Raw genomic sequence first — 24,143 nt, 5'->3', positions numbered from 1 at the left:
GGAAAACAGTTCAGCCATAAAAGGGAAAGAAGCACTGGTGCATCTACAACACGGTGAACCTTAGAAGCATTGCGGGAGAAGCCAGGCACAAAACGCCATGTGTTCTGTGACTCCATGTATATGAAATACCTAGAGTAGGTAAAAGCATAGACACAAAGAGTGGCTCAGTGGTTCCCTGGGCCAGGGGAGAATGAGGATGGGGGGATACGGCATTTTTTGGAGGGGGTGATGAAATGTTCTGGAGTTTGGTAATGGTGATAGCTGTGTGACCTTGTAAATGTGCTAGAAACCACTGACTCATTTTAAACAGGTGAGCTTTATGAAATGTAGATTATATCTCAATAAAGCTGTTAAAAATTTCTAGGAAAAATAAAGAGCTTTATGAGAAAAAGAAAATTACATATGTATCTATTTCAGAATGCCAGTTCATGAATTTAAAGGGCTCCATACATACACCAGACTCCTCTTTGCTAGTATCAAATACCTGGGAAACCAAACCACCAGTCAGAAACCTGATTGGTAAGTGTAGGATCCGAGCAGCTTTGCAGTCTGTAGGTGTTTCTAGCGATTGCATGTTTTCCTCTTAAGCACAGCCAGGGGAGAATGAAGAGGCTCCGAAGACAGGTCTCGCTGCTGCCTGCCCAGTGGGCATAGTGGGCACAGGGAAGGGGACTGTCTCTTGCTCATTGAGGTGGCGCTAGTGCTGGAGGTGATAGGCTGGGCCCTTATGTAGCATAGGCCAGTTCCCTTGAATTAAGACGCATGACCCAGCAGAGGCTAAGGCTGTGCTATGGTGCCACACTGCCACCCCCTGAGGACTTCTGGCTCACAGGGTCAGCTTGTGTCAGGTTATTTTTCCTAAGTACGTTTATCAGCTTCTCTGCTAGGCAGGTATTGGTTTTGTCCTTAACCAGAGAACCAGGTGCTCACATCTTCTGATACCAACCTTTCTGGTTTTACAAGGGTAATAGTGCCCAAAAGTGTCAAATTCAAATGCGCTTTATTCTCTGTCTTACTTGTAAATAGGATAGAAAAAGCCTGTTGGAGACCCGATTGCACGTCACTGGCAGAGAACTGAGATCTAAGTAAGTATCCACTGCCTGCTGCCCCAGGTGCTCATGGCTTTCTTACATTGGCTACTTTGCATTCCGGGCCATCCGGGAAGGGAGATAGACAGCTATTACCATCCTCACTTTATAGAAGACAAATTGCAGAAGGGAAATTGAGGCCGTGAGACTGCAGGACCGACTCAGGCTCCTGCTGTAGTTCAGGGCAAAGTGGGAACTCAGAATTTGCACCCTCTGGTGTAACTTGGGATCAGGTGGGAACTCTGTCCACCACTTAACAGGTACTTGGTACATGTTTAAATGAATGTGTGATACAAATAGGAGACAGCCTGGTATTTGCCAGACACTAGCTTTAAATTTTACTCCTTAGCTCACTGATAACTTGCTGTGACATTCAACAAAGTGTTTTAGGCTCTTGGCACATCTAAAAAGAAAAAATACCTGCCTATAACACACGAGTGAAATTCTTACTTTTGAGACCTGGTTGGTTATTCCTCCACTTTTAAACAGTCAGTGTTTTGAGTACCACCGAGGCTAGCAGTCCATGTTTCTGAAGCTGATTTTTTCTCATTTTCTTCTTTGGTCTACATCAGGGCTGTCAGGGATGAATTCAGGAAGGGTCACTCATTCCACACACATAAGCAGAAGATCGTATGGAGCAGCCCTTTATTTTGGTGCCTCCAGGGAGGTACAGAGAATGGAATCTCTCCTGACGTGCAGCGAGGGCCCTCCTCCTCAGATGGGTGTCCTGTGCCAGTGGGCTCCCCTTCCTGAGGAGACAAATAGTAAACAGAAAGTTTAAAAAAGGACATCATCTCTTACACAGTTTCAAATAACCATCGAGCAGGCTGGCTTTATTGTGCAGTGATGTTTACAAATCAGTCATTTGAAATACTGGGTGTTTCTGAGTAAAATACATAGAATAGCTGTCATGATTATAATCTGTTTAGTGGATAATAACAAATCTGATTACCTACAGTTTGCACTGGTTTATTTTACAGAATAGCTGACACCTTTGGACTTCAAGAAAACTATATCAAAATTGTCATAAATAAGAAACAACTTCAACTAGGTATGTTATGGCACAGTATGCAGAATTTTTAAATCAACTTATTATAATGACTTCACATCTTTTTTTCTTGCTCTATCCCTACTCACAAATTTCTAGGGGCTTTAGAGTTTTACAAAAATAAAAATGTAAAGCAAAAAGCAACTTTTCTAATAAATGCTGTCTGTTCTGTGCTAGTGGGGAAGAAAGACACTCATTAAAGGTCTGATAAAATATTTCAGGATGGAAGTGTGGGTGTGCTGAGGGTGAAGCAGGGGTTCCGGTAAGCCCTCCCCAAGGGAGGGGAGTCAGAGCTGAGAGGGGGCCGTGGGGGAGCTGTGAGGGGAGTTCTGGAGCCTGACAGTGTGAGTTTGAGGAGCTGAAGACGGTCCGGTCTGGCTGAGTGTAAAAAGTAAGGGGAGAGGAATGCTTTTTGAGGATGGAGGGCCAGCCAGAGGCCACCTGGAAACAGAGTGGTTTCCAACCAGGGGTGACTTTGCTCACCACGGTATATTTGGCAACGTCTGGAGAACATTTTGGTTGTCATCACTTGGTGGCACGAGAGGTTAGAGGCCCGGGATGCTGCTGACCATCAGCCCCTAAAGCAAGACTTACAGCCCACAGTGTCAGGAGTGCTGCTGCTTCACCCTGGAATCTCTGAACCTTATTCAGAATTAGGGTGTTTTTTCTAAGAGAAGTGGCAAGCCGTGGATGTGGGGAGTGACACATGGTGTATCTGTATTTTAAAGATCACTTTGGCTGCAGTAGGGGAATGGATCTGAAGGAGGCATGAATGTGCTCAGGAGACCAGTTAGCTGTTGCAGCAATTCACTATAGTCTAACCAGTTTTTAGTAGGTTCCTGTGGCCTAGAGAATCGGTTTCACTTTCCAGCTCAGTGTAACGCCGCGCCCCAGTCTGCCTTTGCAGCATCGCTCCCAGAGATTTCCCGTGGTCTGTTTTAGATACCACGCACATCTTTTCAGTGTCTGTCCTCTCATCTCTGTGTTGATTCTGTGTGTGGTATCCCTCATTGGACAGAAATCCCTGGTTTTGTTGTTATGAAATCCATCAATTTTCCATTGTATCATATGTATTTTAAGAAGTCCTTGCCCCAGCCCCAGGGCCACACAGATAGACTCCTATATTTTTTTGTATTAGCCGAGTCTGTACAAAGTCTTTAGTCTGTCCAGAGTCCCTCTTCATGTATAAAAGCTAAGGATCCAGCTTGATTTTTCTTCCAATATTCATATCCTCTACTAAACTTTTGTCTACACTGGTATTGGGTACCCCCTGTTAGAGCTCTCTGGCTGCACTGTCTATTCTTTCTGTTTACCTGTAGGTTTATTCCTGGACCAGAACCATAGAGCTTTTGTAATTGAGGTATAACTGACATAGAACATTAGTTGGGGGAGGGCCACAGAATGATTTGATCTTTGTATATGATGCAAAATGATCACCACAGGAAGTCTAGTTAACATTCGTCACCATACAGTTACAAATTTTGTTTTTGTAATGAGAACTTTTAAGATCCCTCACCAACATTCAAATATACAATACAGTATTGTTTACTACAGCCGCTGTGCTGTATACTACATCCCAGGACTTATAATGGGAAGTTTGCACCTTCTGATCCCCTTCACCCACAGAGTTGTTTTTTTTTTTTTTTTTACCACTGTGGCTTTGTAGTTTCAAAATCTAGTTAGATGAGCCCCCTCTTGGATCTACTTTATTAAGGTGACTTGGCCACCAGTGGACCTTTATTTTTCTATATAAACGTTTAGGATAGTTGTCAAGTTTCTAAAAAAAAAATCCAACTACTGTTTTCCAGAAGTGTGTCCAAATTTATAGGATTATAGTTCATAATACTTAAAATCTCTTTGTATTTGTATTTACTCTTCTCCATTTTGGTTGACTTAATTTTTGTTAGGTTGTATACTTGATTAATCTTTTCATAGAGCTAGCTTTTGATTTTGTTAATATCCTCTTCCATTATGTTTCACTGATTTCTGCTCTTACCTTTATTTCCATTTTATGTATGAGGAAACTGGGTGCTAGAAGATAGTTTCCTCAGGGCCATAGAATCAAAAAGCATAGAACCCAGGGTCTCTGCTTTCAGCCACTGCAGCTGCCCAGTTTGCACTGTGGCTTACTGTCCATTGTTGTGAATTGCGTTACTATTTCTTGTATTAACTAAAATTCACATATTATGCTTTCTCAATTTCCTATGATTTTTTTTTCTTCCTTAATGTCTTTTTTATTTTTTAATTTATTTTTTATTTTGGTATTATTGATATACAATTACATGAGCAACATTGTGGTTACTAGACTCCCCCTATTATCAAGTCCCCCCTACATACCCCATTACAGTCACTGTCCATCAGCGTAGTAAGATGCTATAGAATCACTACTTGTCTTCTCTGTGTTATACTGCCTGCCCTGTGCCCCACCACCACCACATTATGTGTGTTAATCGCAATGCCTCTTTTTCCTCCTTATCCCACCCTTCCCACCCATCCTCCCCAGTCCCTTTCCCTTTGGTAACTGTTAGTCCATTCTTGGGTTCTGTGATTCTGCTGCTGTTTTGTCCCTTCAGTTTCTTTGTTCTTATACTCCACAGATGAGTGAAATCATTTGATACTTGTCTTTCTCCGCCTGGCTTATTTCACTGAGCATAACACCCTCTAGCTCCTCCCATGTTGTTGCAAATGGTAGGATTTGTTTTCTTCTTATGGCTGAATAATATTCCATTGTGTGTCTATACCACATCTTTATCTATTCATCTACTGATGGACACTTAGGTTGCTTCCATTTCTTAGCTATTGTAAATAGTGCTGCGATAAACATAGGGGTGCATATGTCTTTTTCAAACTGGGTTGCTGCATTCTTAGGGTAAATTCCTAGGAGTGGAATTCATGGGTCAAATGGTATTTCTTTTTTTAGTTTTTTGAGGAACCTCCATACTGCTTTCCACAATGGTTGAACTAGTTTACATTCCCACCAGCAGTGTAGGAGGGTTCCCCTTTCTCCACATCCTTGCCAACAATTGTTTGTCTTTTGGATGGTGGCCATACTAATTGGTGCAAGGTGATATATCATTGTGGTTTTAATTTGCATTTCTCTGATGATTAGGGATGTGGGGCTTTTTTTCATGTGCCTGTTGGCCATCTGAATTTCTTCTTTGGAGAAGTGTCTGTTCAGCTCCTTTGCCCATTTTTTAATTGGATTATTTGCTTTTTGTTTGTTGAGGTGTGTGAGCTCTTTATATAATTTGGATGTCAACCCCTTATTGGATATGTCATTTATGAATATATCCTCCCATACTGTAGGATGTCTTTTTGTTCTACTGATGGTATCCTTTGCTGTACAGAAGGTTTTTAGTTTGATATAGTCCCATCTTTTCATTTTTGCTTTTGTTTCCCTTGCCCAGGGAGATATGTTCATGAAGAAGTTCCTCATGCTTATGTCCAAGAGATTTTTGTCTATGTTTTTTTCAAAGAGTTTTATGGTTTCATGACTTACATTCAGGTCTTTGATCCATTTAGAGTTTGCTTTTGTGTATGGGGTTAGACAATAATCCAGTTTCATTCTCTTACATGTAGCTGTCCAGTTTTTCCAACACCAGCTGTTGAAGAGACTGTCATTTCCCCATTGTATGTCCATGGGTCCTTTATCGTATATTAATTGACTGTATATGCTTGGGTTTATATCTGGGCTCTCTAGTCTGTTCCATTGGTCTGTGGGTCTGTTCTTGTGCCAGTACCAAATTGTTTTGATTACTATGGCTTCATAGTAGACCTTGAAGTCAGGCAGTGTAATTCCCCCTGCTTTATTCTTCATTCTCAGGATTTCTTTGGCTATTTGGAGTCTTTTGTGATTCCATATGAATTTTAGAACTATTTGCTCTAGTTCATTGAAGAATGCTGTTGGTATTTTAATAGGGATTGCATTGAATCTGTAGATTGCTTTAGGCAGGATGGCCATTTTGACAATATTAATTCTTCTTATCCATGAGCATGGGATGTGTTTCCATTTATTGGTTTCTTTAATTTCTCTCATGAGTGTCTTACAGTTTTCAGAGTATAAGTCTTTTACTTTCTTGCTTAGGTTTATTCCTAAGTATTTTACTCTTTTTGATACAATTGTGAATGGAATTGTTTTCCTTCTCTTTCTGCTAGTTCATTGTTAGTGTATAGGAATGCAACAGATTTTTGTGTATTAATTTTGTCTCCCGCAACTTTGCTGAATTCAGATATTAGATCTAGTAGTTTTAGAGTGGATTCTTTAGGGGTTTTTTATGTACAATATCATGTCATCTGCAAACAGGAACAGTTTGACTTCTTCCTTACCAATGTGGATGCCTTTTATTTCTTTGTGTTGTCTGATTGCTGTGGCTAGGACCTCCAGAATTATGTTGAATAAAAGTGAGGAGAGTAGGCATCCTTGTCTTGTTCCTGATCTTAAAGGAAAAGCTTTCAGCTTCTCGCTGTTACATATAATGTTAGCTGTGGGTTTGTCATATATGGCCTTCATTATGTTGAGGTACTTGCCCTCTATACCCATTTTGTTGAGAGTTTTTATCATGAATGGATGTTGAATTTTGTTGAATGCTTTTTCGGCATCTATGGAGATGATCGTATGTGGTTTTTGTTCCTTCTTTTTGTCGATGTAGTGGATGATGTTGATGGATTTTCGAATGTTGTACCAGCCTTGCATCTCTGGGATGAATCCCACTTGATCATTATGGATGACCTTTTTGATGTATTTTTGAATTTGCTTTGCTAATATTTTGTTGAGGATTTTTGCATCTCTGTTGATCAGGGATATTGGTCTGTAATTTTCTTTTTTTGTGGTGTCTTTGCCTGGTTTTGGTAATAGAGTGATGTTGGCCTCATAGAAAGAGTTTGGAAGTATTCCCTCCTCTTCTACTTTTAGGAAAACTTTATGGAGGATGGGTATTAGGTCTTCACTAACCATTTGATAAAATTCAGCAGTGAAACCATCTGGTCCAGGATTTCTGTTCTTAGGTAGTTTTTTGATTACCAGTTCAATTTCTTGCTGGTAATTGGTCTATTCAGATTTTCTGTTTCTTCCTGTGTCAGCCTTGGAAGGTTGTATTTTTCTAGAAAGTTGTCCATCTCTTCTAGGTTATCCAGTTTGTTACCATATAATTTTTCATAGTATTCTTTCATAATTCTTTGTATTTCTGTGGTGTCCATAGTGATTTTCCTTTCTCATTTCTGATTCTGTTTATGTGTGTAGACTCTCTTTTTTACTTGATAAGTCTGGCTAGGGGTTTATCTATTTTGTTTATTTTCTCAAAGAACCAGCTCCTGCTTTCATTGATTCTTTCTATTTTATTCAATTTTATTTACTTCTGCTTTCATCTTTATTATGTCCCTCCTACTGACTTTGGGCATCATTTATTCTTCCTTTTCTAGTTTCATTAATTGTGAGTTTAGAGTGTTCATTTGGGATTATTCTTTTTTCCTGAGGTAGGCCTGTATTGCAATGTATTTGCCTCTTAGCACGGCCTTTGCTGTGTCCCACAGGTTTATGTGGTGTTGAATTATTGTTGTCATTTGTCTCCATATGTTGCTTGATCTGGTTTTTTTGGTTATTGATCCATTGATTATTTAGGAGCATGTTATTAAGCCTCCATGTGTTTGTGGGTTTTTTCATTTTCTTTGTGTAATTTATTTCTAGTTTCATACCTTTGTGATCTGAGAAGCTGGTTGGTACAATTTCAATATTTTTGAGTTTACTGAGTTTTTTTTTGTGGCCTAGTATATGATCTATTCTTAAAAATGTTACATGTGCACTTGAGAAGAATGTGTATCCTGTTGCTTTTGGATGGAGTGTCTGTAGATGTCCGTTAGGTCCATCTGTTCTAATATGTTGTTCAGTGCCTCTGTCTCTTTACTTATTTTCTGTCTGGTTAATCTGTCCTTTGGTGTGTTGAAGCCTCCTAAAATGAATGCATTGTGTTCTGGTTCCCCCTTAAATTCTGTTAGTATTTTTTCACATATGTCAGTGTTCCTGTGTTGGGTGCATTGATATTTATAATAGTTATATTCTCTTGTTGGACTGACCCCTTTATCACTATGTAATGTCCTTCTTTGTCTCTTGTTACTTTCTTTGTTTTGGAGTCTATTTTGTCTGATAACAAGTACTGCAACTCCTGCTTTTTTCTCCCTATTAGTTGCATGATATATCTTTTTCCACCCTTTACTTTCAGTCTGTGTATGTTTTTGGGTTTGAAGTGAGTCTTGTAGGCAGCATATAGATGGGTCTTGCTTTTTTATCCATTCAGTGACACTGTATCTTTTGATTGGTGCATTTATACCATTTACATTTAGGGTGATTATTACTTATTGCAATTGCAGGCTTTAGATTCATGGTTACCAAAGGTTCAAGGGTAATTCCCTTACTATCTAACAGTCTAATTTAACTCACTTCATATGCTATTACAAGCACAACCTAAAGGTTCTTTTTTTTTTCTACTCCTCTATTCTTTGTATGTTATGAATCGTATTCTGTACTCTTTGTGTATCCCTTGGGTGACATCTGTTTATCTGTAGGAATACTTCCATCTATAGGAATCCCACCAAAATGCACATAGCAAATGGTTTATGGGAGGTAAATTCTCTCAGCGTTTGCTTATGTGAAAATTTGTTTAATCCCTCTTTCAAGTTTAAATGATTATCTTGCTGGGTAGAGTATTCTTGGCTTGAGGCCCTTCTGCTTCATTGCATTAAATATATCATGCCACTCCCTTCTGGCCTGTAAGGTTTCTGTTAAGAAATTTGATGATAGCCTGATGGGTTTTCCTTTGTATGTGATCTTTTTTCTCTCTCTAGCTGGCTTTTAAAAGTCTGTCTTTATCCTTGATCTTTGACATTTTAATTGTTATATGTCTTGATGTTGTCTTCCGTGGGTCCTTTGTGTTGGAAGATCTGTGCCTCTCCATGGCTTGAGAGACTATCTCCCTCCCCAGATTGGGGAAGTTTTCAGCAATCTGAAAACACTTTCTATCTCTTTTTCTCTCTCTTCTTCTTCTGCTACCCCTATAATGCGAATATTGGTCTATTTGGATTGGTCACACAGTTCTCTCTATTCTTTCATTCTTAGAGATTCTTTTTTCTCACTGTGCCTCAGCTTCTTTGTATTCCTCTTCTCTAATTTCTATTCCATTTACCATCTCTTCTACTACCTCTAATCTGCTTTTAAATCCCTCTATTGTATGTTTCATTTCAGATATGGAATTTCTTAATGATTGAATCTCCATCTTAAATTCATCCCTGAGTTCTTGAATATTTTTCTGTACCTCCATAAGCATGTTTATGATTTTTATTTTGAACTCTCTTTCAGGCAGATTGGTGAGTTAAGTTTCATTTGACCCTTTTTCTGGGGTTTGTGAGATTTTGGTCTGAACCATGTTCTTTTGACGTTTCATATTTCTGTGTGGTGCCCACTAGTGCCCAGAAGCTCCAGTCTCTGGAGCTGCTCAGCCCCTAGAGTGAGGTTGGAGGTCATAGGGGAGTGGAGTTGGTGCCTGTGGGAGGAGAGATCTGTTTCCTGATTCCCGTCTGTGGTGCCATCTCCGGTGTCAGAGCCAGTGGGCCGAGCACACAGATGTAAGCCTCTGTGCTTGGCGTCTCTAGCTGTTGTAGGCGGGGCGCCCCTCTGATTGGCCTGATGCCAGTGCAGTGACTGCTGGTTTGAGAGTTGGTGCCGTCAGGCCAGGAGGAATGTTCACCAGGCTGTGTGTCACAGTGGGGGGCTTCGGAGCTGAGTAGGCAGCCAGGGGGATGGAGTGCCTGAAGCTCCTCAAAGTTCCCAATCTGCTGGGCAGAGTGCACCCAGACAACCTTGTCCCCCTGTCCCTTCTCCTGCGCAGCAAACTCTTTGCAAACCCCGCCCCTTCAGCAGCCCTCTTGCTGCTAGGAAGCGTCTCAGTCCACCTGTCTTTCCCTTGTCCCAGAGTGGCTGGGTGTGGATCCCATCCTCCACAAATGGCCAGAATCTGTCTCTCAAGGCACTCCGCCTGTCCCAGCTCCCCAGCCTCCAGGGCACCACACCATGCAAAGCAGACCTCCAGGGCTGGGTGTTCAACAGCCCCAGGCTTCCGCCCCCTCCCTGGCTCCGTTTCTCTTCCTCCTGCCCATGAGCTGGGGTGCAGGAAGGGCCTGGGTCCCGCCAGATCAAGGCTTTTGTACATTACCCTGTTTCATGAGGTCTGCTCTGTTCGTGAGGTCTGCATGCAGTCTGGTTCATCCTTCTTTCCTGTTGTTGTTTTAGGGTTAGTTGTATTAACTGTATTTTCACACTATCTGTGGTTTTGGGAGGAGTTCGTCTTGAATCTTCTGTTCAATTTCCTTCTATATTGCCTAGTGCACGCAGTAGTCTCTGTGTAGTAGATTCTCAAATATTGCTTTGATTAGAGCTTGCGATGAGAGTAAAGAAAATTGGAAAGGATGGATTTAGTCAGCTCTTTTCACTGGCTGCTTTCATCCTCTGCAGTAACAATTATACAACCAGATTTAAACAGGTTTAAGAGTTCTGTTTAACACAGAGAATGGACTATTACCCAGTAAATTTAATGGCTTTATAATGTGCATTTCTGATTTTCACAGGGGAGACACTTGAAGAACAAGGAGTGACACACAATGTAAAAGCTATGGTGCTTGAACTAAAACAGTCTGAAGAGGACATAAGAAAAAAGTTCCAGGCTGAAGAAGAAGAGCAAAATAAAGTTAAACTAAAAGAGAAAAGAATTCAGAGGACCAAGAGGGGCCTGGAGATACTGGCAGAGAGAGGTACACAGAGCTTCGAGCTCCCCTCATCACTCAGGTTCTCAGAGGCAGCAGTGGGTCGTGTAACTCATTTGTCATTGGCTTTTCTTCCCCAGCAGCCTAATGTTAGTGGCACTGTCACTGTTTTTTAATGTAGAACTTACAGAGATCCTTTCGGTTTTATTGCAGATGAGATGGTGGTGGATCCAGAAACCACACCATACTTAGACATAGCTAACCAGACGGGCAGATCAATCAGAATTCCTCCATCAGAAAGAAAAGTGAGTACACTGTGGAATTTAGGGGTTGTCTTTGATTTGCTGTCAGAGCAGAGGTAGTTTCTGGTTATTTGATGTTGGAATGGTATGAAGTATTGGAACGAGTTTTCTGTCTCCAGCTTATAAACACAGAAGTATAACCACATGATGAGCATTTGCATACAGCTGGCTCTGCCTGCGGTTTTCAGTGCAGTAGTACACAGTGGCGTGACTCTGCTGTCCTGGGGCAGGGACTTTGCATATTCCTGGCGATGTGATGCACTGCTTGCAGCCTAAGTGGCTTACTGTGGCAGTGATCGTTCTCATGTGGTTTACGTTATTAGAGGGCCATGTTCCCTAAGGGATCAATCAGGTCTGACAGGTGATTCTGCCATCTCATCCCTGTCTCCCCATTCCCCCTTTTCCTGATCTATAATTTGGAATAGTTGGGAGGTGGTTTTACCTTTGAATACATCCAAGGGGTCTTTATAGCAGCATTCTGTAGCTTGGACCCTGAGATTGAGTCTCTGAGTGAGGGTCTAGTGGCTTCTTATAGTGAAGAGCTCTATTGACTATGGGTTGTTAATTTTTCTGCCTTTAAAGAACAGGTTTGAGTAGCCTTTGCTATGTGAATTACTCTGTTTGAAGTGAAAAATTAAAGTTCTGTTTCAATAAGAACTTTGTAACTATCAGTGGATTTTTTTTAAAGTTGGCAATTATTTGCCCACTGCTCTTATACTAAATGATGCTACTCAGAAATTTTTGAAAAGCCTTCACAAGACTGAATTATCTAATAATATTAATGAAAATAAAAACTTTTTGGATTACCTTTTAAAAATTGTTTTGGAAGTACCAGGGTTGACAAATACTTCAGAGAAAACTTGATGAAGGACAAAGCAAAGCGGATGTTCTTTCTGAAGAGGACACAGTACACTGGCTGCTCTCACGTGCATGGCCCCTGCGCACAGTCAGCCCAGATCAGCAGGTCCTAAATAAGCCTGTGACAGCAAACGGCAGGAGCTGGTCACCACACCAGCCACGTTAGATTGAGGGTGTGGCATTAGTGTTTAAGTAAAATAAAGCTTTAATTATATTTCTCTTAATGTTGGCTTTTAGATTTAGTTGTAATCTTCTTTTGTTTTGTTTTTATTTGATTTCTTTTGACTTAATATGCTTTTAATATAATTTGTTTTTTTATACTTTAAAGTGATGTTTTTTTTAATATCTGTATTTTTTCTAGGCTCTTATGTTAGCTATGGGATATCATGAGAAGGGCAGAGCTTTCCTGAAAAGAAAAGAATATGGGATAGCCTTGCCATGTCTGTTGGATGCTGACAAATATTTCTGGTAGGCACTTCTTATTGATGAATACCAGTTTTAAGGAAAATGGCCCAGATTATGCACAGCACCCTCCTGCCTATATACTTCAGACTTCAGGTTTTTACCCAAGACAGTGGTTAAAGTAAAAGAGGAGTTATGATATAGACCAATGGGAATTATTTCTTCCTCTGATATTTCTAACTGGTCTCTAGCTGAGGAACTTTTTGCAAGCATGTAGGGTGTCATGCCTGTGTTCTGTGATGTGTTACTATGGCCTACCCGCTACACAGTCTCCATCAACGTCCCACCTAATGGTCTTGGTGTAGGGGTTGTTGATCATTCCCCAAATCCATTATTTCACTAGGGGCTACAAAACAGTGATACCTTACTGTTCCCTCTGCATTTCTTGCTGGGATTCTTCTGAAAAGAAGCATTTCTTTTCATCAGCTATTTATGATGCTGAGGTACAATTTGTACAGAAAGAATAAAATGTTTGGTTTTCTTTCTCCTTCTCCTTATGTTCTTGTTTTCAGAAGAAATTAATTGCTTCCCTAGGATCCTCTAAAGATGACATCACCAAAGAGGTTTTCTTCCCTTTTTTTAAAAATCATCAACACAAACTCATGGATTTTAACATATTTGATATGTTTCAAACCTCAGTGCTTAAATTGATCAACTTTGGCCAGTGGGAGAGTCCTGTGCCCTTTGACCTGATCCTGGTAGTTGCTGGTCCCCAAAGGTATTCCAGACTCATCCTGGACATTAACTGCCCCTGACCAGGAATCAGCAATTTCCCAAGGACTGCTGGTTCCTCTTAATGGGAAGTGGTAGTGAGAGACCTAATCCTGGCAGGTGAAACATTTGAAAAACAGACTTGATATTTAAAAATGGTTAAAAGTTAACAACTTTGGTATTTTCTTTTTCATTTTGATGAATTCCTAACATACAGTGTACACTTCAAGAAGATAAATACAAATGTGTATAGATTACCAAGTATATTGGCAGGACCCTTGGATTTTAAGTGAACAAATCCCAACTTTAATTTAAGCAGAAAAGGGGATTTATTGTCTCAATTTGGGAGTGGGGCAAAGCTGGGAAGACCTAGAACGAGGGCTGGGTGCCTCCAGGGTGCCTCCTTTCTTTCTCTGCCTCCTTGTCTCTGCTGCTTTCTGAGTATCAGTTTCATTGTCTTTGGCTGCAAAATAGTGCAGGCTGTAAGTTAAAACTTAGGTAAAATTTTTATTTCCTAACACAGTTGTTTTTAATATTTTATTACAGACGATTTCAAATATATAAAAGTATAAAGATTAGTATAATGAATTCTCATATACTCATAATCCATCTTTAGCAGTTATCAAAACATGATTGGTTTTGATTTGTTTGTGTGAGCCTTTCTCAATCTGTTTTTAGCCTGGATAAATCCTTGAAGTAATTTTCAAGTCTCAGGGAACCCCTGAATAAAAATAACTATGTCTTTACCTCACAGTACGTTAACATGTTCAGTAAGTAGTAGATAATAATAATCCAATAAGGATTGTCAGTGATTTTTTTCTGAAGATCTGTTTATTCAAGCCAACTAATTAGTGTAATTTTGTGCGTTCCCTCTCCTTGGAGGTCAACACTAATGGAAGTTGGTAATGTATGTGGAAGAAACTTTAGTTCTGTTTCCATTCCTACTTGATGTTTTTTCTACATTCTCTAAGTAGGCTAAAAGTTCTGTCACAACTTTCTATTATGTATCTTGGGGAATGGTCTGTAGTATGGCCAAGAGTAGTTTCTTTCCCTATTTAAAACTAAAAATGGAAGTTCTGCTTTGGTCAAAATGGGTAACAGAAACTGCTTTTACCCTCTCACCTGTAACAACTGAAAATCTGGGCAAAATGTGTGAAAACTTGTTTTCTGGCAGTACAGGGCAGCGATCTCCACCAGAAGGGATAAGGAAGCCTTGTGACTGGTTCAGCTCACTGCCTGGAGAGTCAGTGAGCATCAGTGGGCATCAGAGAATTCAGAGGGTATTGCCGCAGGTGAAGGGCAAAGCGAGCCCTAAATTAAGCTGCTCTGGGCCCACCTAACAAAGTTTAAAAGCAAGCATTGAAAGGGTCACACTTAAGTGTCCAGGTAACTTAACTTCATTGCAAAGCTCAGTAATACTTAACAGCAATACAAAAATATCCAATGTCCAATTAAAAATTAACAGGCAGAAGGGAAAAAAGGTGGAGTGGAAGGCAAGGCAGAAACCTCCCTCCACATACACACAGCAAGGAAGCAACTACAGCAAACAGCTAACCCTGAAAATGACCTGAAGGCTGCAGGACAGACCACCTACTCCTGGGGAAGAAAAGCCCACCAGAGAAGGGTAAAGTGGCAGAGCCATGATCAGCCAGGACCCCAGCCCTTCCCTCCTCCCAGCCCACAGGTGGGAGGAAAAGGAATGGAGTGGGGAGGGGATAAGCACTCAGGAGCTCTGCACACCTGGCCCTGGACATCTGCTCTCAGAGCTCAAGTCCACATTGCACTGGGTTCTGTGAGGTTGGAACACTCTTGTGGGGCTGACACTCCTGCCACTTGTAGAGGGCAGGTATGCACCCCTGGTCCCGCTGAGACCCAAAACAGAGATGGCAGTTTGATGAAAAGATTTGCCAGTAGCAGGAAGGGTGCCAGAGGGGTGAAGGTTGGATGGAGTGCTCTCTGCATGGTAAAGGGCAGGTGGGTGACACTCCCCAGCCCTCCCTCAGCCCAGCAGGTTGGGCACTCTTGGAGCTCCAAATGCTCCACCCTCCTCGCTGGTGGCGCAGCCCTGTGGCACTTCCCTGTGCACTGCCCACTCAGCCCAGCAATGTCAGCCTGGCAGGCAGAGGGAACCTTTTCCAGAATTCTCAGCCCAAGGGGAGGCATCTGTAGGAGCCAGCTCTGAGAACTTCTTTCCTCGCAAGCAGCCCAGTCTGGTGGCATGCATCCCTCCAGCGCCCTGCAGCTGTGCACCCTGCAGCTGCACAACTCACTGCCATGTGACCATGAGCCCTGACACTATGAGAATCACTGTTGAGCACCTGCCCCAGAGCAGTGCAGCAGCCCCGCCCACCCCTTTAGCCTAGCAGGGTGCCATCTCTGCAGGGCAGTCAGAGGGCTGCCCCACCCACAACAGTCCCAGCAGAAGCTACTGCTCTGATCATGAGGGGCCAGCTGAGGCAAACTGCTGGCCCCGACAGAAGGAGACCATTGCAGACAGAAAGGCAGCCCCGCCTGTTGCCCACCAACAAGCAACTGGGGCTCCACTGCAAAGGAGAACCAGGCACTGCAGAGTAAAGAGTCTTGAGCTTTGGAGCATTACAGGATGCCTCCTTCATAAAGCCCTTACTGTCTAGAACAGAAAACATAGAAGATCCATGTTATACAAAGGAAGAAACACAGAAACCCTGAAAAAATGAGGCAGAGGACTGTGTTTGAAACAAAACTACAGGATAAGACACCAGAAAGGGCCAAATGAAATGGAGATTAACTATCATCTCGATCAAGATTTCAAAGTAACAAGTCATAAATACGCTCACTGATAAGTGGAAAAGTATTGAAGATCTCGGAGAGGACTTCGGCAAAGAGAAGAGCTAAAGAAGAGCCACTCAGAACTGAAGAATACAGTAACTAAATTAAAATACACAGTGGAGGGAATGAATAATAGATAGCTGCATAGAGGAGACCATCCATGAGACGGAAATTAGAGAACAAGAACACAGTGAACCTAAGGAACAAAGTAAAATGAGTCTTAGGAACAAAAGAATGCTAAGAGAACTATGTGGCAACTCCAAATGAAACAATATTTGCCTAATAGAGGTACCAGAAGAAGAGAGAGACAAAGGGATAGAAAATCTTTTTGAGGAAATAATTGTTGAAAACTTTCCCAAGCGGGTGAAGGAAATAGACACTCAGGTCATGGAAACATAGAGAGCCCCCAACGAAAGAAACCCAGGAGGACAACACCAAGACACCTAAAAATTAAATTATTTAATTTAACAAAGATTAAGGATAAAGAGGGTATTGAAAGCAGCCAGAGAGAGAAAAAAGATTACTTACGAGGGAAACCCCATAAAGCTATCGACAGACTTCTCAGCAAACTTTTTTTTTTAATGTTATATATATATATATTTTTTAAATTTTATTTTGGTATCATTAATATACAATTACATGAAGAACATTATGTTTACTAGGCTCCCCCTTCACCAAGTCTCCCCAACATCTCCGTTCACAGTCACTGTCCATCAACATAGTAAGATGCCGTAAAATCACTACTTGTCTTCTCTGTGTTGCACAGCCCCCCATGCCCCCCCCTCACTATACATGTTAATCGTAAGGCCCCCTTTCTTTTTTTCCCACCCTTATTCCTCCCTTCCCACCCATCCTCCCCAATCCCTTTCCCTTTGGTAACTATTAGTCCATTCTTGGGTTCTGTGCTTCTGCTGCTGTTTTGTTCCTTCAGTTTTCTTTTGTTCTTATACTCCACATATGAGTGAAATCATTTGGTACTTGTCTTTCTCCGCCTGGCTTATTTCACTGAGCATAATACCCTCTGGCTCCATCCATGTTGTTGCGAATGCGAATGGTAGGATTTTTTTTTTCTTATGGCTGAATAGTATTCCATTGTGTATATGTACCACTTCTTTATCCATTCATCCACTGATGAACATTTAGGTTGCTTCCATATCTTGGCTATTGTAAATAGTGCAGCGATAAACATAGGGGTGCATCTGTCTTTTTCAAACTGGAGTGCTGCATTCTTGGGGTAAATTCCTAGAAGTGGAATTCCTGGGTCAAATGGTGTATCTATTTTGAGCATTTTGAGAAACTTCCATACTGCTTTCCATAATGATTGAACTAATGTACATTCCCACCAGCAGTGTAGGAGGGTTCCCCTTTCTCCACAGCCTTACCAACATTTGTTGTTGTTTGTCTTTTCGATGATGGCCATCCTTACTGGTGTGAGGTGATATCTCATTGTGGTTTTAATTTGCATTTCTCTGATGACAAACGATGTGGAGCATCTTTTCATGTGTCTGTTGGCCATCTGAATTTCGTCTTTAGTGAACTGTCTGTTCAGCTCCTCTGCCCATTTTTTAATTGGATTATTTGCTTTTTGTTTGTTGAGGTGTGTGAGCTCTTTATATATTTTGGATATCAACCCTTTATCAGATCTGTCATTTACAAATATATTCTTCTGTATTGTAGGATACCTTTTTGTTCTATTGATGGTGTCCTTTGCTGTACAGAAGCTTTTCAGCTTGATATAGTCCCATTTGTTCATTTTTGCATTTGTTTCCCTTGCCTGGGGAGATATGTTCAAGAAGAGGTCACTCGTGTTTATGTCTAAAGATTTTTGCCTATGTTTTTTTCGAAGAGTTTTATGGTTTCATGACTTACATTCAAGTCTTTGATCCATTTCGAATTTACTTTTGTGTATGGGGTTAGACAGTGATCCAGTTTCATTCTCCTACATGTAGCTGTCCAGTTTTGCCAGCACCATCTGTTGAAGAGACTGTTATTTCCCCATTGTATGTCCATGGCCCCTTTATCGAATATTAGTTGACCATATATGTTTGGGTTAATGTTTGGAGTCTCTATTCTGTTCCATTAGTCTGTGGCTCTGTTCTTGTGCCAGTATCAAATTGTCTTGATTACTGTGGCTTTGTAGTAGAGCTTGAAGTTGGGGAGTGAGATCCCCCCCACTTTATTCTTCCTTCTCGGGATTGCTTTAGCTATTTGGGGTCTTTGGTGTTTCCATACGAATTTTTGAACTATTTGTTCCAGTTCATTGAAGAATGCTGTTGGTAGTTTGATAGGGATTGAATCGAATCTGTATATTGCTTTGGGCAGGATGGCCATTTTGACGATATTAATTCTTCCTAGTCAGGAGCATGGGATGAGTTTCCATTTGTTAGTGACCTCTTTAATTTCTCTTAAGAGTGTCTTATAGTTTTCAGGGTATAGGTCTTTCACTTCCTTGGTTAGGTTTATTCCTAGGTATTTTATTCTTTTTGATGCTATTGTGAATGGAATTGTCTTCCTGATTTCTCTTTCTATTAGTTTATTGTTAGTGTATAGGAAAGCCACAGATTTCTGTGTGTTAATTTTGTATCCTGCAACTTTGCTGAATTCTGATATTAGTTCTAGTAGTTTCGGAGTGGAGTCTTTAGGGTTTTTTATGTACAATAACATGTCATCTGCAAACAGTGACAGTTTAACTTCTTCTTTACCAATCTGGATTCCTTGTATTTCTTTGTTTTGTCTAATTGCCATGGCTAGGACCTCCAGTACTATGTTGAATAACATTGGGGAGAGTGGGCATCCCTGTCTTGTTCCCGATCTCAGAGGAAAAGCTTTCAGCTTCTCGCTGTTAGGTATGATGTTGGGTGTGGGTTTATCATATGGCCTTTATTATGTTGAGGTACTTGCCCTCTATACCCATTTTGTTGAGAGTTTTTATCATGAATGGATGTTGAATTTTATCGAATGCTTTTTCAGCATCTATGGAGATGATCATGTGGTTTTTGTCTTTCTTTTTGTTGATGTGGTGGATGATGTTGATGGATTTTCAAATGTTGTACCATCCTTGCATCCCTGGGATGAATCCCACTTGGTCATGGTGTATGATCCTTTTGATGTATTTTTGAATTCGGTTTGCTAATATTTTGTTGAGTATTTTTGCATCTACATTCATCAGGGATATTGGTCTGTAGTTTTCTTTTTTTGTGGTGTCTTTGCCTGGTTTCGGTATTAGGGTGATGTTGGCTTCATAGAATGAGTTTGGGAGTATTCCCTCCTCTTCTATTTTTTGGAAAACTTTAAGGAGAATGGGTATTATGTCTTCTCTGTATGTCTGACAAAATTCCAAGGTAAATCCATCTGGCCCAGGGGTTTTGTTCTTTGGTAGTTTTTTGATTACCACTTCGATTTCATTGCTGGTAATTGGTCTATTTAGATTTTCTCTTTCTTTCTTGGTCAGTCTTGGAAGGTTGTATTTTTCTAGGAAGTTGTCCATTTCTCCTAGGTTTCCCAGCTTGTTAGCATATAGGTTTTCATAGTACTCTCTAATAATTCTTTGTATTTCTGTGGGGTCCGTCCTTTCTCGTTTCTGATTCTGTTGATGTGCATTGACTCTCTTTTCCTCTTAATAAGTCTGGCTAGAGGCTTATCTATTTTGTTTATTTTCTCAAAGAACCAGCTCTTGGTTTCATTGATTTTTGCTCTTGTTTTATTCTTCTCAATTTTATTTATTTCTTCTCTAATCTTTATAATGTCCCTCCTTCTGCTGACCTTAGGCCTCATTTCTTCTTCTTTTTCCAATTTCGATAATTGTGACATTAGACAATTCATTTGGGATTGTTCTTCCTTCTTTAAATATGCCTGGATTGCTATATACTTTCCTCTTAAGACTGCTTTTGCTGTATCCCACAGTAGTTGGGGCTTTGTGTTGTCATTTGTTTCCATATATTGCTGGATCTCCATTTTGATTTGGTCATTGATCCATTGATTATTTAGGAGCGTGTTGTTAAGCCTCCATGTGTTTGTGAGCCTTTTTGCTTTCTTTGTACAATTTATTTCTAGTTTTATGCCTTTGTGGTCTGAAAAATTGGTTGGTAGGATTTCAATCTTTTGGAATTTACTGAGGCTCTTTTTGTGGCCTAGTATCTGGTCTATTCTGGAGAATGTTCCATGTGCACTTGAGAAGAATGTGTATCCTGTTGCTTTTGGATGTAGAGTTCTGTAGATGTCTATTAGGTCCATCTGTTCTAGTGTGTTCTTCAGTGCCTCTGTGTCCTTACTTATTTTCTGTCCTTTGGAGTGAGTGGTGTGTTGAAGTCTCCCAAAATGAATGCATTGCATTCTATTTCCTCCTTTAATTCTGTTAGTATTTGTTTCAGGTATGTTGGTGCTCCTGTATTGGGTGCATATATATTTAAAATGGTTATATCCTCTTGTTGGACTGAGCCCTTTATCATTATGTAATGTCCTTCTTTATCTTTTGTTACTTTCTTTATTTTGAAGTCTATTTTGTCTGATACCAGTATTGCAACACCTGCTTTTTTCTCTCTGTTGTTTGCATGAAATATCTTTTTCCATCCCTTGACTTTAAGTCTGTGCATGACTTTGGGTTTGAGGTGAGTCTCTTGTAAGCAGCATATGGATGGGTCTTGCTTTTTTATCCATTCTTTTACTCTGTGTCTTTCGATTGGTGCATTCAGTCCATTTACATTTCGGGTGATTACTGAAAGGTATGTACTTATTGCCATTGCAGGCTTTAAGTTTATGGTTACCAAAGGTTCAAGGTTAGCTTCTTTACTATCTTACTGTCTAACTTAACTTGCTTATTGAGCTATTATAAACATGGTCTGATGGTTCTTTATTTCTCTCCCTTCTTATTCCTCCTCCTCCCTTCTTCATATGTTGGGTGTTTTGTTCTGTGCTCTTTTTAGGGGTGCTCCCATCTAGAGCAGTCCCTGTAAGATGCCCTGTAGAGGTGGTTTGTGGGAGGCAAATTCCCTCAACTTTTGCTTGTCTGGGAATTGTTTAATCCCTCCTTCATATTTAAATGATAATCATGCTGGATACAGTATTCTTGGTTTGAGGCCCTTCTGTTTCATTGCATTAAGTATATTATGCCATTCTCTTCTGGCCTGTAGGGTTTCTGTTGAGAAGTCTGATGATAGCCTGATGGGTTTTCCTTTGTAGGTGACCTTTTTTTTTATCTCTGGCTGCCTTTAATACTTTGTCCTTGTCTTTGATCTTTGCCATTTTAATTATTATGTGTCTTGGTGTTGCCCTCCTTGGATCCCTTGTCATGGGAGTTCTGTGTACCTCTGTGGTCTGAGAGGCCATTTCCTCCCCTAGTTTGGGGAAGTTTTCAGCAATTATTTCTTCACACCTCTCTCTCTTCTTCTCTCTCTTCTTCTTCTGGTACCCCTATAATGTGGATATTGTTCCATTTTGATTGGTCACACAGTTCTCTTAAAATTCTTTCATTCCTGGAGATCCTTTTATCTCTCTCTGCATCAGCTTCTCTGCATTCCTGTTCTGTTTTCTAGTCCATTAATGGTCTCTTGCATCTCGTCCATTCTGTTTTGAAGTCTTTCCAGAGATTGTTTTATTTCTGTGTTCTCCCTCCTTAGTTCTTGCATATTTCTCTGCATGTCCATCAGCATGGTTATGACTTTTGTTTTGAATTCTTTTTCAGTAAGACTAGTTAAATCTATCTCCCCAGTAAGACTAGTTAAATACATCTTCCTTCTCAGGGGAAGATGTAGAAGATGTCGAAGCTGTCTGGGTTAGTCTTGTCTGGATCAAATTTTTTTGCCTTTTCATGTTGATAGGTGCAATGGTGAGCTATTGACTCATCTGTCAGCTGGGAGGGCCAAGACTTTCCACTTGCTCCTGGCCTTTCTTTACTGGGACAACTGCGACCCCTAGTGGCTTGTGTTGGGTAATTGCGTGTAGATTGGGTCTCTGTATCTTGCCTGCCGGTATGGAGGAAGCTCCCTTGCTGTGGGCGTGGCCAGCCTCAGCCTGCTGCACTGCTTTGGTGGGGCCCCAGAGGGGTAATGGACGGGGGGGCTGTTTGGCTGTTTACCTCCATGAGGGGTCTCAGAGCTGTTGCCCAGGGGGTTAGTGCGCCCGGAGTTCCCTGGAATTTCCAGCTGCTGGACTGTGACCCGGGATGCTTCCATCCAGCAGTGTGGTCCCTGTCCCTTTAAGACTTTCAAAAAGTACTTGCTTTTCTTTGTCCCAGAGGCACCGGCTGGGGGACCCACTCACGGGTCTTACTGTCTTGTTTCCCTAGTTTCCAGCACCCCATGCATGCACTGTGTCTGCGCTCTGGTGCGGATGGCGAGTGCTGGGTGTTTAGCAGTCCTGGGCTCCCTCCCCCTCCCCGCTCCGACTCCTCTCCTCCGGCCGGGAGCTGGGGTGTGGGGCACTCGGGTCCCGCTGGGCTGCTTGTATCTTATCCCTTTCACCAGGCGCTGGGTTCTCACAGGTGTGGATGTAGTCTGGCTGTTGTCCTGTGTCTTTTGTCTCTGTTTTAGGATTAGTTGTATTTGTTGTATTTTCAAAAATATATGTTTTTGGGAGGAGATTTCCACTGTCCTACTCATGCTGCCATCTTGGCTCCGCCTCCCTCAGCAGAAACTTTTACAGACCAGAGGGAGCTGCATGAAATATTTAATGTATTGAAACAGAAGGACCTTCAACCAAGAACCCTCTGCCTAGCAAGATTATCATTCAAATTGGAAGGAGAGATTGAACATTTCCCAGATAAATGAAGGCTGAAGGAACTTATAACTGCTAAACCATCATTACAGGATATGTTAAAGGGAACTTCTGTGGATGGAAATGTTCTTAAGCCTACGTAGTTTTCACCAGTGAAAATAACCCCACACAGTAAAGGGAGTAGACCAATTACTTACCAAGCAAGTATGACATAAAACAAAAGTAGTAAAACCAACTGCATGCAAAATCAGTCAAAGGGTACATACACACTGAAATGCAGTTTATGACCTCTAATAAACGATGGAGGAGGAAGTAAAAAAAATACTTTTAGACTGTGTTTGACATAGAGCAATCATCAGCTTAATGTAGACTGTTATCTAGTTAGGAATCTATCAATGAACCTTATGGTAACCACAAACCCAAAGCCTGTAGTACACAAAAATTTAAATAGGAGAAATCCAAACAACACTAAAGAAAACCATCAAATAACAAGAGAATAGTATAAGAGAGGGAGAAACAAACAGAGGAACTACAAAAACAACCAGAAAACAATCAATAAAATGCAGTAAGTACATACCTATCAATAATTACTTTCAATGTAAATGGACTGAGTTCACCAATCAAAAGACATAGAATGGCAGAATGGATTAAAAAAAAAAAGACCCTTCTGTGTGCTGCCTACAAGAGACTCATTTCAGACTCAAAGACATAGGCAGGCTGAAAGTGATGGGATGGAAAGAGATATTTTATGCAAATAATAGGAAAAAGCAGGAGTAACAGTACTAATATCAGACAAAATAGACTTCAAATCAAAGAAAGTAGCAAGAGACAATGACATTGTATAATGATAAAGGGGCCAGTCCAACAAGAGGATGTAACCATTATAAATATCTGTGTACCCAGCCCAGGAGCATCTAAATATGTAAAACAGATACTAACACAATTTAAGGGGGAAATAGTTTGGGACTTACTCATTTTAGGAGACTTTAATACACCACTCACATCAATAGACAGATCAACCAGACAGAAAATAAATAAGGAAACAGAGGCACTAACAACACACTAGATCAGATGGACTTAACAGATTCTTTATCTACAGAACATTCCACCCAAAAGCAGCAGGACACACATTTTCCTCAAATGTACATGGAATGGTTATCAGAATGGATCACATATTAGGCCATAAAAAGAGCCTCAATAAGTTCAAAAAGACTGAAATTTTGTCAAGCTTCTCGGACCATAATGGTATGAAACTAGAAATAAATTACACTAAGAAAACAAAAAAGCCCACAAACATTTGGAGGTTAAACAGCATGCTTACAAATAATCAATGGATTAATGAAAAAATCAAAACAAATCAAGCATCATATGGAGACAAATGAAAACAAAAATACAACAGTCCAAAAT

General features: G+C 40.7%; 1 protein-coding gene across 1 annotated transcript in view; it reads left to right on the top strand.

Moving 5' to 3' along the window:
• The window catches only part of NUB1 (negative regulator of ubiquitin like proteins 1), a 42,104-nt gene that overhangs the window by 5,376 nt on the left and 12,585 nt on the right, over positions 1–24,143 (top strand). Inside the window, exons 4-8 of the mRNA XM_073238197.1 lie at positions 1,027–1,085; positions 2,069–2,139; positions 10,750–10,932; positions 11,098–11,189; positions 12,406–12,512. Of these exons, the coding sequence (XP_073094298.1) occupies positions 1,027–1,085; positions 2,069–2,139; positions 10,750–10,932; positions 11,098–11,189; positions 12,406–12,512 (512 nt within the window). The remainder of the gene's footprint in view (positions 1–1,026; positions 1,086–2,068; positions 2,140–10,749; positions 10,933–11,097; positions 11,190–12,405; positions 12,513–24,143) is intronic.

This window comes from Manis javanica, chromosome 6, assembly GCF_040802235.1.
Source record: "Manis javanica isolate MJ-LG chromosome 6, MJ_LKY, whole genome shotgun sequence".
Classification (NCBI taxonomy): domain Eukaryota; kingdom Metazoa; phylum Chordata; class Mammalia; order Pholidota; family Manidae; genus Manis; species Manis javanica.
The sequence above is the reverse complement of the archived record's forward strand: the minus strand, read 5'-3'. Positions and strand labels throughout refer to the sequence as shown.